Source organism: Microchirus variegatus (assembly GCF_963457635.1).
Source record: "Microchirus variegatus genome assembly, chromosome: 1".
NCBI lineage: Eukaryota > Metazoa > Chordata > Actinopteri > Pleuronectiformes > Soleidae > Microchirus > Microchirus variegatus.
The window spans coordinates 46,420,943-46,440,026 of record NC_139802.1 but is presented as its reverse complement, the minus strand read 5'-3'; the positions used below and the strand labels follow the sequence as shown (position 1 = coordinate 46,440,026).

General features: G+C 41.3%; 1 protein-coding gene across 1 annotated transcript in view; it reads left to right on the top strand.

The window, feature by feature from the left end:
* grin1a (glutamate receptor, ionotropic, N-methyl D-aspartate 1a) overlaps positions 1 to 17,082 on the top strand; it is a gene marked incomplete at both ends in the record, with an annotated part of 42,513 nt that extends 25,431 nt beyond the window's left edge. The window contains 8 exons of the mRNA XM_083910365.1: positions 700 to 848; positions 946 to 1,103; positions 2,355 to 2,516; positions 3,797 to 3,906; positions 4,157 to 4,302; positions 8,716 to 8,742; positions 11,114 to 11,224; positions 17,014 to 17,082. Of these exons, the coding sequence (XP_083766491.1) occupies positions 700 to 848; positions 946 to 1,103; positions 2,355 to 2,516; positions 3,797 to 3,906; positions 4,157 to 4,302; positions 8,716 to 8,742; positions 11,114 to 11,224; positions 17,014 to 17,082 (932 nt within the window). The remainder of the gene's footprint in view (positions 1 to 699; positions 849 to 945; positions 1,104 to 2,354; positions 2,517 to 3,796; positions 3,907 to 4,156; positions 4,303 to 8,715; positions 8,743 to 11,113; positions 11,225 to 17,013) is intronic.
* Positions 17,083 to 19,084: the final 2,002 nt, after the last annotated feature.

Here is a 19,084-nt window from a genome sequence, read left to right as displayed (position 1 = left end):
CCTGGACTCTCTGCTTCGCTGAGTCTGGGGGAAGACACGCCTTTTTTTACATAAATATATATGTATATATATATATTATTTAGTGAGTTATGTTTCAGCAGGGGTGTTTCAACAGGGCACTTACTTGGGGCCCCAAGGTGGGAGGGCCCCCCCGACCCCCCCTTTCTGCCAGAGGAACACATATAGATGAGATTATTTTCTCCGATTAAAATTCACACGTTCACAAAAAAACGACAACATTTAAATAAAAGCGGCCAGCAGGTGGCGCTATGTCCTTGACGTTTGAGCAGATCGGTCGACGTAGAGCAAAGTGACAAAGGCCACTTCCTGTTTCCTTTTAAACAGCGGCCAAAATGTCGATGGTTGCCGCGGAATCACGATGCGATATAAAACAAAGCATTTGCGCCATCTAGTGGACTGACGCATCAATTGGTTATCCACATGCTAAAAAAAACATTTGCCCACCCACCTCTAATGCCGGCCCCCTTGGTTCCTTTTTTCCTGGGGCCCCAAAGTCCCTTGAAACGCCCCTGTTGTGTTAGACTTTAATTTACCTGTTTTTTTTTTTTGCTGTTTTATTTCTATCGTACGCTGCGTCCTGAGTCACTCGTTACTCACTTTACTCGTCGACTGAACTGACCCTGTGACCTGTGACCTGAGGTTAAAGGTTAAAGGTTAAAGCTTGAGCTCGCCTCACAGGTGCGCCGCGCAGCTTCTCAGCGAGAATCCTGGGTATGGTGTGGGCCGGCTTTGCTATGATCATTGTGGCCTCTTACACTGCCAATCTGGCTGCCTTCCTGGTGTTGGACCGGCCTGAGGAGCGCATCACCGGCATCAATGACCCCAGGGTGAGTCCAGTCTGCTGCTGCTGCTGCTGCTGCTGCTGTGACCATCACACTCTGACCTGAGATCTGTCTGTGTCCCTGTGTGTGTGTGTGTGTGCAGCTCAGAAACCCGTCAGACAAGTTCATCTACGCCACGGTCAAACAGAGCTCCGTCGACATCTACTTCCGGCGGCAGGTGGAGCTCAGCACCATGTACCGACACATGGAGAAGCACAACTACGAGAGCGCCGCCGAGGCCATCCAGGCCGTGCGTGACAAGTGAGTCTCGGCCGGGCCGGGCCAGGGCCAGGGCCGAACCGAGCCGGGCCGGGTCAACAAACAGAGCAAGGACAAACTTAGACGACAAGGGGGGAGGAGGAGGAGGAGGAGGAGGAGACGGAGGAGGAGGAGGAGGACATGGACGTGTGGACCAGGAGGAACCAGCAGGACTTACTGCGGTCGTCCCTCTGGTCCAGGTCCATCACCGCCTCCCTGAGACAGACGTGTAGGGACAGCAGCAGTGATGGAAGCACACACACACACACACACACACACACACACACACACACACACACACACACACACACACACACACACACACACACACACACACACACACACATTCTTGTACTTGCTGTACTTTGCACTTTATAAATCAACACAATTATAAATATCTACTTCATGAATGACATCTACAAAGAACTACTGGTTGCAGTGCCATAAAATGTCTGCAGGTGGAGCCCCAGAGCAAAAAGGGCTGGAAAGCTTTTTTTTATTTATTTTTTTATTATTATTTTGGTCCAAAATTTAGTAAAAAAAAAATTGACCCAAAATTTTTGGCCCAAAATTGGACAAAAACTTCAAACTATACTGTGTCGTCCAAAAGTTGAAAAAAATTTTGATCAAAAATTGTTGGTCCGAAATTTCAAACGTCACACTATACTATGTCGTCCAGATTTTTTATTTTTTATTTTTTTTGACAAATTGAGTATAGCATGTTATAGCAACCTAAGGAAGTGATTTCAATGATAACAAAGCGAGGACCGACCAAAATGTCCTCACTTCGTAAAAATGACCTCACTTTGTTGGTTAAAAACCCTCACTGGTCCTCAGTATGCCTCAAGTACAAGAACACACACACACACACACACGCACACACACACACACACGCACACGTCCCTGAGGCTGAGCTAACGTTTGAGTCCAGGAGACACTCTTTCAGGTCGTACCCAGACCGGCGTCTTTGAGACGGGGGGAGCCCGGTGGTGTTTTGGGGGGACGTCTCCGGGACATGGTGGTGGTGGTGGTAAAAAAAAAAAAAGCTGAATGACACACACACACACACACACACACACACACACTCTGGTGTGAGAAAGAGAGAGAGAGAGAGAGAGAGAGAAGGGTGGGAGCTGTAAATGTGTTTGTAAATCATTGTACTGTTGCACCGTAACCCCCTCCTTCCCCTCCCTCCTCCCACCCTCCGCCTCCCTTGCCCCGCCCCCCTCCCTTGCCCCTCCCCCCCCCCAACAGCAAGCTGCATGCTTTCATCTGGGACTCTGCGGTGCTGGAGTTTGAAGCCTCGCAGAAGTGCGACCTGGTGACCACGGGAGAGCTGTTTTTCCGCTCGGGCTTTGGCATAGGCATGAGAAAGGACAGCCCCTGGAAACAGAATGTGTCCCTGGCCATTCTCAGGTCTGTCCCAGCCGAAGCTGCATTAACTCGTATGACTTTCCTTTTTTCCTTTTTCTTTCTGTGACGTTCTTTATGGGTATCGCGTTGTTTTATAGCCGCCCGACACACACATCTGCCTTCTGTGTCACATCTGTGTGTGTGTGTGTGTGTGTGTGTGTGTCTGTCCCACACACGTCCAGCTGTCTGCGTCTCATCGATGTTGGGAGTCAACAGCTCGAATGTGTGGACGACGAGCGTCTGCGTCTGGAACTGAAGCAGACGACGTTATTTTAACCGGATAATTGGTTTTCATCACCGTTACACTTTCGCGTCGTTGTGACGCACTTCCTGTTTCTGAACACGGGGAAATAATCTCATTATAATCGACAATCCTTTATTTTTAATCGTCGTAATTAAAGGTGCATTATGTCATAAATGATACAATGTCACAGAGACTCTGGAATAATGTTCATGAACTCACCAACAACAACAGTACAGACAAAATATTTGCACTAAAAAAATATTTTTTGCAGACTGCAAATCATGTTTTGGCGTCATGTGGCGCCACCTACCGCCGTCAACCAATCATTGCAGTCAGTAGAGTCTCAGCTGCCGTTTTTTGGCCACATTCTTACATACGACGCCTTTAAATTCATTTTTTAATCGTCGTATAAAGTGAAGAGTCTGGAAATTTTAAATTTAATCAGATCACGCGATGAACACATGAACGTCTCATCATGAGGCGTAAAGTCTTTCACTTTATAATGAGACGACCCGTTTCATCATCATGTCATAATGTGAAATCTTTCGCTTTATAAAGAGTCACTTAATCCACACATGAACGTCTCATTGTGACGGTGAATTTACCACGATTTCACTTTGAAATTCGGTTAAAACGTGAAATATTTCACCTGAAAAAGAGGTGATTATAGAAGTATTTCACTTTACAATGAGACGACCGATCGTGATCATGTTATAAGGTGATTAATCTCGTCATAATGTGAAAGATTTCATTAAAAAAAAAAAAAATTTATGTTGTTATAATGTGAAATCAATATCAACTTAAGAAGTTATTTAAACATGAAAACAAATGTCACATTATAATGAGATTATTGTTGTAAAACGACCAGGTCGTGCGTCGCAAACGCTGAAACTTTAATTTCTCACAGTTCATTTGTGTTTTTTATTTTTTATTTTTTATTTTTTTTTAACCCCGGCCGCTGCACGTCCGCCCCGGGATTATCGGGATTAACTTTGTCACCTCTCTCTCCACCAACCCTAACCCCCACGACCCCCTGCAGTTCTCATGAGAACGGCTTCATGGAGGACCTAGATAAAACCTGGGTGAGATACCAGGAGTGTGACTCGAGGAGCAATGCCCCGGCCACACTCACCTTTGAGAACATGGCAGGTATGGTCCTCACGGCGTTATGAGACAGAGTTAAAACTAAAAAAACACACAAAAAAAAGTGATTGGACAAAAACTGCAGCTGCTTTTTGTCCAATAGCTTGAGATGAAGTCAGTGTTCTGGTGTCGGCGTGTTCACTTTCTTGTGCTGTGGGGGCGGGGCGGACCGCTGGGGGCGGGGCGACCGCTGAGCATGATGGGAAGAAGCAGCGCCGCCGCCCGCCTCACGCCTCTCGTGTGCTCTCCGCCTCAGGTGTCTTCATGCTGGTGGCCGGAGGGATCGCAGCCGGGATCTTCCTCATCTTTATCGAAATCGCGTACAAGCGCCATAAAGACGCCCGCAGGAAGCAGATGCAGCTGGCCTTTGCGGCCGTCAACGTCTGGAGGAAGAACCTGCAGGTAGGAACGCCGCCCGCCCGCCCGCCCGCCCGCCCGCCGCCCTAGCGTCCGTATCTGTCTCTCAGAGCCTTCAGGGATAGGATGGGATTTTGTCCGCGGCGGTCAGCCGTGCTCAGGTCACTGTGATCGCTCACAAAGTTAAAAAAACGGCCGCCATGTCAGTCCCCGCAGGCCAACAGCGCCCCCGTGTGTCTTGTGTGTGTGCCTGCAGGAGAGTAAGGAAACCTGTGGGAGTCAAGCTGCGGCCGGGACGCCCTCGTTAGTATGTAACGAATTAGCCCGAGGGGACATTTCCCGCCTCCATGTCCGCCCTTTACTGCTGTTAGCATAAGGCTAAGATGATGAGCGGCGTGGCTCGCTCACCTCCCGCGTTCATGGCATGAATATGTAGATCTAAGCTGCTGCTGCTGCTTGTTTTTAATGCTTCATGAGGTCAGATGATGAGGACGTGGACCACAAAACAACAACAACAACAACAACAGTGATTAGTGTTTGATTGTTTTCCTCTCTCTGGTCTCCACGGTAACAGCAATGTAGTTTAGACAGTCACAGACACTGAGAGTCACAGACAGGGGCGCAGCTTGTGAACAGGCAGGGCAGACAAACTGCTTGGGGCCCCCGAGCTGATAGGGGCCCCCCGACACTCTGAGCCTGAGGGCTGTTTTTACTGAAATGTGCAGTGAGCAGCCGCCTCCCCGTCCCCCTTAAACATTTCAGTAGGAAACCCCCCCCTAAAGGGGCCCCACCTCACTTTAACCTGTGTGAAGTTATCGTTCTGCACGTTGGTAAATGAAGAGGATTATTTACAGTGTAATGTATATCATTTTTTACTCAGTTTATACATGTTTTTTTCAGTTATTTACAGTATTTTATTGTTCTATATATTTATATTGTTTTATAATGCGGGTTATTTACAGTTTTTTAATGTTTATATAGTTTTTTAAAAGCTATTTACAGTATTTTATTGTTCTTTACATTTATACTATTTTCACATACTTTTTTAATTACAAGGTTTTTCCGTTGGTGTCAGATTATTATTATAACATAACGGTGATGAACACTGGTTGGAAGGAAGGGTTCCCCTGGGAATGTTTGCCTAGGGCCCCTACAGACTCTAGAACCGCCTCTGGTCACAGACGCGGTGACAGGAGAACCCGTCAGTGCGTCTGTGGCTTCATATCACGTCAGATTTAAGGTTTTGTCAGTGTCAGTGATCGTCAGTGATCCAGAAGATTTTCACACAAACGTGACCACATTGTTCCATTTTTAAAAATGTTAGAAATGAAAAGGAACCAACAAAAGAACAGCTTTAGCTTTAGCTTTAGCTTTAGCTCGTATAGCTCACTGCTCAGTGTAACCTGCAGGTGATGTAGATCCGCTCCATGTTTTCACAGTCATGAAACAAAGACCTCTCAGATCTTTTCCTGGACGCTTTGTTTAGTCAGCAGCTCTGACCTGGACCACGCCCTCCTCCTCTCGTCCGCACCCGCCTTCAGCTGGAGCTCTTGTTGCCAGGCAACGCCGATTTCAACTCAATAGCAAATAGAAAATCCTCCGGGTCTCATTTTTTGGTCAAGACCACTTTTAACGAGGCCCCGAATTAAGACGCAGCTTATGGAGGTGAAAGGAAATTTTGGAGTTTGTGATGAGGAGAAGGTTGTTTTTTTTATGAAACAGTAGAAGAAGAGTGTCATCATGTGGATGTTTGTGTTCTCAGTGAAGTGTGTTTTAGATCCATGTCGCTGATGATTTCAGTGATTTGTCGGCGTCGCTGAGCCGTCACAGCTCCCGCGAGCTGAATGAGCGCTTAAGCGTCCTGACGAGGTCACGATGGAAGTCGAGCTAATGTAATGTGAATATCGCTCTGGGATTATTATTATTATTATTATTATTATTATTATTATTATCATTATTATTAATAATCCTGTTTGGCTGCACTGCCAATCCAGTTCTCACAAATTTAAGATTGCATTTTTTTTGGAAACACAAATATAAGTGGACAGCGTGCGTCTTCTGGTTTTAGCCACCAGGGGGCGACTATGTATGTGAGTATGTGAACATGAGCTGATGAGTCGTTTGAGCTCTTCTTCTTCTTCTTCTTCTTCTTCTTCTTCTTCTTCTTCAGTTTACTAACACAAACATGTCATTCTCCAACAGGAAACACAAACACTCTGTTGACTATTTTTACCTGCTCTAAACCAGCGTCCACCTGTGCTGGACATCATGTCTTCAGGGGCTTTGATGACGGGGACACACCTGTCCTCAAAGAGCCGAGTCATGTGACCTGATGAAAACTGCATTTAATTTCTCACGCTCTTTATTTTCCGTTGACTTATTCTATGTTTTCCTCCCTCGTTTTTCCTTCCTTTTCCTTCCATGAGGCCTTTATTTTCATTTGATTTTAATATTTTTTTAGTTTTTTATCTGCATGTTGAAATTCACACCACACCACACTGCCCCGCCCACTCCACAGGCCCCTCCCTCTCAATGACCCGCCCCCACAGCAACACTTTACCCTCGTCTCTATGAATCTGTTATAGTTGAAGTTTTTATCTCACACTGAAAGTGATTCTGTTTACTAACCCGTGACTTAGTCGCTGCTCGTCACGCTTCGTTTAACAGTCACTGAACTGAAATACAACTGAACTAAAATACAACTGAACGTTTAAAAGTCACTGAACTGAAATACAACTGAACGTCTAACACTGAACTAAAATACAACTGAACGTCTAACACTGAACTAAAATACAACTGAACGTCTAACACTGAACTAAAATACAACTGAACGTCTGACAGTCACTGAACTAAAATACAACTGAACGTTTAACAGTCACTGAACTGAAATACAACTGAACTAAAATACAACTGAACGTTTAACAGTCACTGAACTGAAATATAACTGAACTAAAATACAACTGAACGTCTAACACTGAACTAAAATACAACTGAACGTCTGACAGTCACTGAACTAAAATACAACTGAACGTTTAAAAGTCACTGAACTGAAATACAACTGAACTAAAATACAACTGAACGTTTAACACTGAACTGAAATACAACTGAATGTCTAACAGTCACTGAACTAAAATACTACTGAACGTTTAACACTGAACTAAAATACTACTGAATGTCTGAAAGTCACCGAACTAAAATACTACTGAACGTCTAACACTGAACTAAAATACTACTGAACGTTTAACAGTCATTGAACTAAAATACTACTGAACGTCTGACACTGAACTAAAATACTACTGAACGTCTAACAGTCACTGAACTAAAATACTACTGAACGTTTAACACTGAACTTAAATACTACTGAACGTCTGAAAGTCACTGAACTAAAATACTACTGAACATCTAACACTGAACTAAAATACTACTGAATGTCTGAAAGTCACCGAACTAAAATACTACTGAACGTCTAACACTGAACTAAAATACTACTGAACGTTTAACACTGAACTAAAATACAACTGAATGTCTAACAGTCACTGAACTAAAATACTACTGAACGTCTAACACTGAACTAAAATACTACTGAACGTTTAACAGTCACTGAACTAAAATACTACTGAACGTTTAACAGTCACTAAACTAAAATACTACTGAACGTCTAACAGTCACTGAACTAAAATACTACTGAACGTTTAACAGTCATTGAACTAAAATACTACTGAACGTTTAACAGTCATTGAACTAAAATACTACTGAACGTTTAACAGTCATTGAACTAAAATACAACTGAACGTTTAACAGTCACTGAACTGAAATATCACAGAGCAGGTGATTAGCTTTGGCGCCCCCTAGAGTGGAAGAAGCCTAAAAACTGAAAGTACTGAAAGTAAACACAAGTGACAACTAAGCTAACGCTACTATGTTCATAATACAGTGCGACAAAGTCCTCGCTCAGTTTTAGCCCCGCCCTCAACTGTGCTTTTACGAATTAATCGTGTATTTTGAAACTGTTTGTGTTAAATCTCTTCACGCACATCTTTGAGTTTTGGAAACTTCGTACATTTCCCGTCCTCGCGCCGTTCTTTTGCGCGGTTGTTCGCTCAAACTAAAGCGATATATGTTGAACAAACAGATAAAAGTGGGCGTCACCTTCAGTTTCACTCGTTCATCTCATCCCCTTGTGTGTGTGTGTGGGGTGAATTTCCGTTATACCTCCTTCAGGTATAATGACTTTAAATGTTCTTTAATGACTGTTGATATGATTCATTTATACTTGCCTGGCTTTGGATGTGGACGTTTGCTTTGCTACTTTGTTGTTTTCATTTCTTTAATCTCCACCTTTATTTTTTTCCTTTAGTTCTCTTGGCTTTGGCATAAGGATATTTTTTCTTAAAGTAATAATAACAGCGATCAAGTGGATGGAAATTTATTTCACTTTTCTTTTCTCCCCCTATGCAGCCCTCTTCCTCTGTAGAGACTCAGGATGTAAGAAATACCTTAATATGAGTTGATGTTGTTGTTGTCATTGTGCACAGAGCAGCTGTGGAGGCTCTGGTGCTCAGAGGGAGGGACCACACCTGATTGGCTCCTTAGATTCACACCTGATTGGCTCCTTAGATTCACACCTGATTGGCTCCTTAGATTCACACCTGATTGGCTCCTTAGATTCACACCTGATTGGCTCCTTAGATTCACACTTTAGAAACGACGTCAAATAGTCACATTTTTTTGATAAATCTTTGAGTCGGGATGAAGAACTTTCACTGCCAAAGAATATTTGAGTTTAGTTCGTGGGTTTTCTGAGGCACTGACATGTCGGCAGAGCTGTGAGCGCCCCCTTCTGTGGAGAATTAGCATAAAATCCAACATTCACGTCACTAAATCTACGTCACTTTAAGTCTAACGATGCCTACGTCACATGGTCGCGTCTTTATCTCATTGTGAGAACAGGAAACTGAAGTTTGTAAACCACTCACTCTCCCACACCAAAGCCCATAGAGAAAACCAGTGATTTTAGCTCACAGGGACACAGGAGCTGCTGGTCCTCTGCTGCCTCGTGTGGTCACTTTGTGTCACTGAGGTCAATCTGAACGAAGGTTTTTAAAAGCCGAATTTACAAAATCAGACATTGTAAGTTAGTGATGGAGGCAGCAGTGGATCAACAACTCCTGTGAACTCCTGAGAGTGAGTGACTTTGGTGTGGGAGAGTGAGTGACTTTGGTGTGGGAGAGTGAGTGACTTTGGTGTGGGAGAGTGAGTGACTTTGGTGTGTGAGAGTGAGTGACTTTGGTGTGTTAGAGTGAGTGACTTTGGTGTGTGAGAGTGAGTGACTTTGGTGTGTGAGAGTGAGTGACTTTGGTGTGTGAGAGTGAGTGACTTTGGTGTGGGAGAGTGAGTGACTTTGGTGTGGGAGAGTGAGTGACTTTGGTGTGGGAGAGTGAGTGACTTTGGTGTGTGAGAGTGAGTGACTTTGGTGTGGGAGAGTGAGTGACTTTGGTGTGTGAGAGTGAGTGACTTTGGTGTGTGAGAGTGAGTGACTTTGGTGTGGGAGAGTGAGTGACTTTGGTGTGGGAGAGTGAGTGACTTTGGTGTGTGAGAGTGAGTGACTTTGGTGTGTTAGAGTGAGTGACTTTGGTGTGTGAGAGTGAGTGACTTTGGTGTGTGAGAGTGAGTGACTTTGGTGTGTGAGAGTGAGTGACTTTGGTGTGTGAGAGTGAGTGACTTTGGTGTGAGAGAGTGAGTGACTTTGGTGTGTGAGGGTGAGTGACTTTGGTGTGAGAGAGTGAGTGACTTTGGTGTGGGAGAGTGAGTGACTTTGGTGTGTTAGAGTGAGTGACTTTGGTGTGTGAGAGTAAGTGACTTTAGTGTGAGAGAGTGAGTGACTTTGGTGTGAGAGAGTGAGTGACTTTGGTGTGGGAGAGTGAGTGACTTTGGTGTGTGAGAGTAAGTGACTTTGGTGTGAGAGAGTGAGTGACTTTGGTGTGTGAGAGTGAGTGACTTTGGTGTGGGAGAGTGAGTGACTTTGGTGTGTGAGAGTGAGTGACTTTGGTGTGTGAGAGTAAGTGACTTTGGTGTGAGAGAGTGAGTGACTTTGGTGTGTGAGAGTGAGTGACTTTGGTGTTGGAGAGTGAGTGGTTTAAAAGTCTGCCTCACAGTGAAGATAAAGACGTGAACGTGTTCTTAAGACGTCGTAGACTTAAACTGACGTAGATTTTATCAGTTAACTCTTTTGTTAAGTGGATAAAATCAGTTTTTTTTGTGTGTGTGTCTCTGTTGGCGGCCATTTTGTGAGCCTGCGTTATTTAGGCACTTCAGGACACCAGCAGGGGGCGTGCGCTGCTCAAGGCAGCGCTCGGCGCGTGTCAGTGCCTCACACAAAACACATGCAGTAGGTTTTCACGACCACTGACGTCATCTGTGCTAAAGTCATCGCTCATTTCAATGCATTTGCGAGGTTTGATTGAGACGAGTCGGCACATTATTTTTTGTCAGGAGAGCAGATTATTTCCGCCGTCACATCTTAAGCTTTAAGCTTTATCCCGTATACGTTCTTCTTCGTTCTTCTTCTTCTTCTTTCAGCGTTATTTGTTTTCACTTCTTCTAAGTGCTAGAGTCTTTGTCACACGGCCCCTCCCTCTAGTTAGACCATAAACACTCGTCTATGGGCGGGTGGTGGTGGGGGACCGTACCTATGTTCCCCGGGTCCTATGTTCCCCGGTCACATACAAAGTGGACCTTTTTTGGGAAAAACGGGGAACATAGGACCCGGGGAACATGGGTACGACCCCGGTGGTGGTGGAGGTGTATCACCTCAGCCAGAGGATATGAATAACGCTTCTACGTATATGTATTTTAGGATAGGAAAAGTGGTAGAGCAGAGCCCGAGCCCAAACAGAAAGCCTCTTTTAGGTCCATCAGTACCACGTTGGCCTCCAGCATCAAGAGACGTAGGTCGTCCAAAGACACGGTAAGGAGACGGAGAAGAGAACATCTTCCCTTCTTGACCTCCTCCGCTCTCCTCTGTCCTCTATCTCCTCCGTCCGTCCTCTGTCCTTCCTCCTCTTCCTCCTTCCTCCTCTTCCACTCAGCCGCGTGTCTGTCCGTTCACCATCGATCAGCCATCTTCATCCTCATCAGGACCAGGACTCTTCTGAGCGGACGTTAGGATCCTCTTTGGTTTCTTTAGAGACGTGATGATCCGCTGGTGTTCTCTTGTGTCGTTTGGCGGCTGCTGCTCGTCCTCCACCGTGGCTCTGGTTTGGTTTGGACGTGGAGTGTGTGTGTGTGTGTGTGTGTGTGTGTGTGTGTGTGTGTGTGTGTGTGTGTGTGTGTGTGTGTGTGTGTGTGTGTGTGTGTGTGTGTGTGTTCCAGTTTTTGCATGCCAGCTCTCGTCCTCTCTGTCATTTTTTTTTTCTTTCCTCCCCCTCTCCTCCCGAAATACCAACATTTTGAAGGTGTTGTCATGGCGACCGGTTCAGCTGAGAGTGGAGAACTAACGTGTCTTGTTGCAGGATCTGCACTCGTGGATTCCTTTTTTCTTTTTCTTCTTCTTCTTCTTTTTCATGTCCCTGTGCATGCTTCTTCCAGGTTTATGTTTCCAGGTGCCGGACACGTTCTTCTCCCGAGACTCTCATTGTGTTTCGTGGACACAAACTCTTTTCCCCCCACGACGTTTTTTAATCCATCATGTTAATCTGACCGATGCAGATGCAGCGTAATGAGAGTGTCAGGGTGTTTGGTTTGTGGTTTTAAAGGTGACGCGATGGATGAAACCAATCAAAAAAAAGTCAAGGTGTGGAATGATAACGATGTGGTGACGACACAGACGTCTGTGTGCTAACACTGAGCTAACAGGCTTTTTATTATTGTTATTATTATTATTATTATTATTTATGTCTTTTTCTCTCTGGTCACATCCACACTCTTATGTTTTCTTTAAAAACACATTCATTCTACTCTGGATTAGTCAAATTTGTGATGTATATATATATATATATATTAATGTTTCTATGTCACCTTATTATATATACATTATTTTACTTATTCCTTTTATTTTTTTCATATTTATTTTTTATATATTTTAAGTATTTTTCTTATTTTTATAAAATTTTTTTAACTTATATTACTATTTCACATCTGTTTAAATATATATATATACATATATGTATATATATTTAAAGTAATATAACCGTATTATATACATCAATTTACATATTACTTTTATTTTTTACATTTTTTTTTATATATTTTAAGTATTTTTCTTATTCTCATACAACTTATTTTATTATTTAATATCTGTTTAATATATACATATATATATATATGTATATATGAAAAGTAAAATAACTATTATTTTACTTATTACTACTTTTTTTTTAAATATTTTGTTTTTATATATTTTGAAGTATTTTTCTTATTCTATTCTAATACAGTTGTTTGAACTTATATTATTTCACATCTGTTTAATATATATATATACATATATATATATATATAGCGTCACATATGAAAAGTTTGTATTTACTTATTAAACATATTTTCCCACTTTTTATCCAAATATTGTCAGACAAGATTTAATATAAAATTATAATAGCAAGTCCATATATATACATATATATATATATGTATATATATATATATAAATATATTTTGTGTAATTCTGTTAATATTATGGTTTTTAAATGAAAACATGGTGTGGATGAAGCCTCTCTGTGGTTTTTTAACTGTCTTTTCTGATTTTTGGTTTGTTTTTTTGGTTTAATGGATGTTTGGGCCGTGAAATCAAACCCTTCTTCTTCTTCTTCTTCTTCCCTTGGACGTTTTTTTTCCAAATCTCATTGATTTGCTGATTTCTGAGAGAATTCCCGTTGTTAATGTTTCGGTCGCTGGTTTCTCGGAGTGAAAAAAGAAACGAAAACGAAAAAAAACCAGTCACAGAGGTTTTTAAACGATCTGCCATCTTCAGTCTTTGACCATTATTTTTTGATTTTATATCAATGTTCTTCTTTTCTATGAATGGATATCAATGGCCTTAGTGTCAGTGTCCCTCACCCACATGCCCACACTGCTCCTCTCTCCCTCTGCGAGCATGTCCTACACACTCTCACTGTCGTACACTTAGTCCAACAAGACGTCCAGTCTCTGTCTAAACGGAATAAGTGCGGGTGGTGGGGGAGTAAAAAATGGTGGTTGTGATGTGGGCGAAGTGTCTCTCTCTCTGCTGCTGCTGCTGCTGCTGCTGCTGGTCCTCTCCAGCCCAGCAGGGCGCGCTGTTAGCAGTATCCTCACGCCACACGAGGACACGAGGAGGCAGTAAGACCCAACCGTGATGCAGCCGACCGGTCAAAGAGACCGAGCGCGTCCGACCCTGAGAGGTCAGGTCAGAGCGAGCGACGCTCGGTCTCTCTGACGGCGTCGTCGGCTGCATCATCATCATCATCACAGCAGCAGCTTCTAAAGCTTCTAAAGCTTCTAAAGCTTCGATGTCGTGGCTTTTTGTTTTTTTGTCGTCCGGCTTCACACGAGAGTCCGGCTCGAAAAACGTTTTTGAAGAGATCTTTGCCCGTTTGTGCGAGAGCGAGGCGAGACTCTTCCCCGCTCTGGGTCGTCGACGCTGTCATCGACAGTGTTACCTTTGTTCCTGCTTTTAAAGGGATAGTTCAGGTGTTTTTCAAAGTGTGGTTTGTGGAGTCAGGACGGAGGAGGAAGAGGAGGAGGAGGAGGAAACGCATTTTAGCCACGCAAACGAAAGACTCGCTTCATAAAAATGAAGTCTACAATATCCTCAAAACATGTGAATCCCTTAATCTCAGGGTTAAAAACGACTCACTCTCCCACACTGAAGCCCATAGAGAAAACCAGTGATTTTAGCTCACAGGGACACAGGAGCTGCTGGTCCTCTGCTGCCTCGTGTGGTCACTTTGTGTCACTGAGGTTAATCCGATCAAAGGATTTTAAAAGCCGAACTCGTACAATAAGATGTTGAACTTAGTGATGGAGGCAGCAGTGGATCAACAACTCCTGTGAACTCCTGTGTGCTGTGATGTTAAAATCACTGGTTTACTCTATGGACTTTGGTGTGGGAGAGTGAGTGGTTTATAAAACTTCAGTTTCAAGGAAAAAACACATTTTAAACTAATTAAATTAACCTCAGCTTAAGTCTACGACGTCTTAAGAACACTTAAGAACACTGTTACACAGACTTTTCCTTGTGTAAACTGAAGTTTATAAACCACTCACTCTCCCACACCCAAGTCACTCACTCTCCCGCACCAAAGCCCAAAGAGAAAATCAGTGATTTTTAACATCACAGCACACAGGAGTTCACAGGAGTTGTTGATCCACTGCTGCCTCCATCACTGAGTTCAACATCTTTTTTTAAGACTTAATTTGGTGACGCAAAGTGACCACACGAGGCAGCAGAGGACCAGCAGCTCCTGTGTCCCCGTGAGCTAAAATCACAGATTTTCTCTATGGACTTTGGTGTGGGAGAGTGATCATAGACCCTTCCTTCATTCATTCATTCATTCATCATAGACTGAAGGTGATTTTTATCAGGTGAGACTTTCATTACGTGACAAAAACAGTGTTTTTTTTTCTCCTCGCGCCTCTGATTGCAGACAGGTTTCAGGCTGTTTTCCCAGCATGCAACGGGAACACATGGTGAAATCAGCTCTGGCTGGAACATGTGGCAAGAACTCATACAGCCACACTTTAAAAAGAAAGGAAAATAAAATAAAAAAAGAACTATCCCTTTAATAAACCAACAAATGGTGTTTTTCTCGCTCACTAGGTTCAAAGATCCCGGTTCTTCCTGCAGGATGACACAGGATTAGGATTATGATTGGATTATGAAGATTTTAAAGATTATTCTTGTTAAAGTTTGCTTGATTTTTGATTTTTTTGCTCATCAGCAGAAAAAAAAAAAAAGGCGCCTCATCTCGGCTGTCGTCCTTCTCAACAGCTCAGTCAGGAGCAAGAAAGACGTGAACGAGTGAATAATCTCTGGTTGCCATAGAAACTGAGCACCTGCAGGGAATCGGGAGTGTGTTTCCTGTTCTCTCTCAGCTCTGCAGACGCAGACCGTTCACACACAGCGACGAGAGCGTCAGAGTCCGACACCACGACGCTTTGAAATCAGCTCAGATGACGGCGTTGGTTTATGTGGAGATGAAACCGCCACGATTATTATTCGCTTTCAGTACAAACTAAAGGTTACGTCAGAAATGACGTAAAAAACCTTTAAAAGTTACACTCAGCATCTGAAATGTTCTCTAACTGAAAATACTTATTATTTTAAACCTTTAAATGCATTAAAATGGATTTGCAAAACGTCTTTTTTGCACCAAAACCACAGAAAATATGCAGTATTTTGCATAATGTAAAACAACAAAAAAACTACCCTATCCACTATTATTAAGAAAGTTGTCACAAAATACACATTTATATATGTGTATATGATAATACGCTTTAGTTTGGAGAGATTATAAAGCCCGGGACATTTATTTGATTTGTACATTTGTAAGAAAACACATAATAACTCAAAATAACTCAGTTTAAAAAATAATTATATGCTAAATTGTGAAAAATGTATCAAATGATGGTGAAAAGTAAAATATGAGTTTGAGACCAGGACCTCACAATAAAAACTATAATAATAATGTTGAATATATCATTTTATGATCCAGTGACATTTTTGTCTCTAAGGTGCTGAGTGTTAGTATTTTTTTTACATGGTATCGTACAAGTATATATATATATATTTAGAATATCACAGAAATGCCAACATATATAATACTATTTAATAAAAAATCAAATTCTTATTTGGTCATTTGTTGACCTTATTATTCTTATCAGACCAAAGACACTCTTACGTTTATTCTGACTTTAGTTTCTTCGTACACAAAGTCAATAATGCCACTTCCTTTCACACCCCCGCTTTCAAAATAAGAGCCACTAATATTGCTATTGCTCAAACCTTTAAAAATAGACCAGGACCTCAGAATAAAAACTGTAATAATATTGAATATATAATTTTATAATACACGTTTTTGTCTCTAAGGTGCTGAGTGTTAGTATTTTTTACAGGGTGTGAAAACAGTATATATGTGTATATATATATATTTTTTTTAATATATATAGTGTGATATAGTCTATATAGTATATATATATGTACATGTATTTTTTTTTTTAGCATATCACAGAAATGCCAATAATAAGTCCAACAAATTATCAATTTGGGGACCGGGACCTCAGAATAAAATCTGTAATAATATTGTATACATATATATATATGTGTATATATATATATATATATATATATATATATAATCCAGTGACATTTTTGTCTCTTGAGTGTTAGTATCTTTTTAGAATATCACAAAAATACCAACCATTAATGAAATCAACATTAACATTAACTTTCCTCTTCTGTGCTTTTTTGTTGCGAACAATCGCCGACTTTAAAATAAGTCGATGAATCGATGAAGCTGATTTGAATTTGCTGTCGCTGATGTCGGGATCTCACGTTTTTCTCAAACCGACTCGTCATGTTTTGCAAAAATCCAAAAGACACAAAAGTGAGTCTCTGTCTGAGAGCGCTGAGAGAACGTTAAAGCACAGCTGCTTCACTAATATTCATCATTATAAAGAGGGAAAAGACTGTTTTTATCAAAGACAATGACATTTTTTCTTGTTTCCTCTTCTTCCTCTTCCTCCTCTTCCTCCTCCTCTTCTTCCTCCTCTTCCTCTCTGCAGCAGTATCCACCCACTGACATCACGGGCCAACTCAACCTGTCCGACCCGTCCGTCAGCACCGTGGTGTGACAACAACGAGGAGAGAGGAGACGAGGAGAGAGGAGACGAGGAGAGAGGAAGCAGGAGCTTTGCTTTGCCGCTCCCTTCACCGGGAAACCCGGAGCTTTTCTTTTCACCGCCTGCAGGTGGCGCTACAGTATGTGAGGAAAGTACCTGCTGGAGGAAAAAAAACAACAACAACAAAACTTTTCATTTTGAAAAAAGTCAGGATTAGATTTGTTTGTAAAAAATCCTTCAGCATGCGACGCAAAACAAAACAATAACGGACTCTTTTCTGCATCTACAATCATTTTGACCTTCTGTGTATTATTAACGTACTTATTTCATCTTAATTTACTTCAATGTTTGATGTTTTACACTTTTACTGAACAGCTGTTTAAGGGTTTAGGATAAAACAAGTTTAAGTTTATAGATGGAAACCAGTTCTGCTACAAATGCTAATCTCTACAGATCAGGGCTGTCGCTACACGACCTGACCTGGCAACCCCTTTTATTCTGAAATGTGACCACTTCCTGTAAAGTCAACTAATGTTATATTACGCTTTTAAGTCGTAACTCTTCCAATATAAATATAAATATTATATAATGCATAAATATTATTTATTCGATCGTTCATAGTTCACAGAATGTAAGCTTCCGCTGGCCAACACCGCCACCTGCTGGACTACCAGGAAAATGACACCCGTGCCAAAACAAATCAAATAATCAATAATAATTCATTCAAATAAACAAAGAGTTTTCATGTTTTTATCCTAAAGGTGCAGAGTGTGAGAAAAATAGAAATGTTTGAAATATCTCAAATATACAAACCTTTCATGCAAAATAGGTCTAAATGTATTCTTACAAAGATTTAGGCGGTCATTTATGACACAGCACTGCCACCTGCTGGATAACTAGGAAAACTACATCTGTGCCAAATGACGGGGAACCGTTACAGTGTTTGGTTCTTTTTATAAAATAAAATACAGGCTTTTATTTTATCTTTTTTCATCTCAATAGTGTTAACTAGCAGCTTTTACACCATTTTACATATTACCAGCTACTTTCAAAATAAGAGCCGCTGATATTGGCTTTTTACTACTTCCTGTTTAATCGTTTAACGAAATTTTTTAAATGATTTATTTATATCTGTTTTATTCCAGGAGTGTGACCTAGTAACTGGTTATATATATATATATATATATATATATATATATATATATATATATATATATATGGTAATATGTTAAATAACGTTGTTTAATATTATTATTGCAATGAAATATTAGCCTTATTTCTACTTCCTGTTTAATCCTTTTTGCCGTAACGCAAAAATAAATTAAAATGTCATAGAGAAAACATTCATAGAAAATAGAATTTCATTTTTTCATTCGTCGTGTAACCTGGTAATTAAGTCAACAGCACCATCTTACATATTACCACTTCCTTTCGTACCCCGGCTTTCAAAATAAGAGCCACTAGTATTGGCTTTTTTAGTACTTCCTGCTCAAACCTTTAAGAATACACATATCTGATAGAAAATACTTGTAGAAAACCAGAAAATACCACGTTTTCTTTGATCATTTGCTGTCGTAGTGTAACCTAATAACCAACTGTTTGAACGTAGTTTTTTGGTTGTTTTTTGAGACAACAGATTTCCGCGTGTTTGACATTGATGGAACACTTAGAAAACCACACTTTCAGAATCTGTAAATAAGTCAAAATGTTGGACTGGGCACAAACAAGCTTTTTACTACGAATACTAGGCAGTAAAAATATCTTAGAATTAAAATATTAATACAAAAGTCAATCCTTGTTCATCTTATAAGACCAAAGACACACTTCCACTTCCTTTCACCCTCGCTTTCAAAATAAGAGCCACTAATATTTCTATTGCTCAAACCTTTAAAAATAAAAACATCTTACAGAAAATATTCATATAATATATATGTCGCGTAACCTAGTAACCAATTGGACTTTTTCTTTGTACACAAAGTCACATAAGATATTACCAGTTCCTTTCATCCTGTCT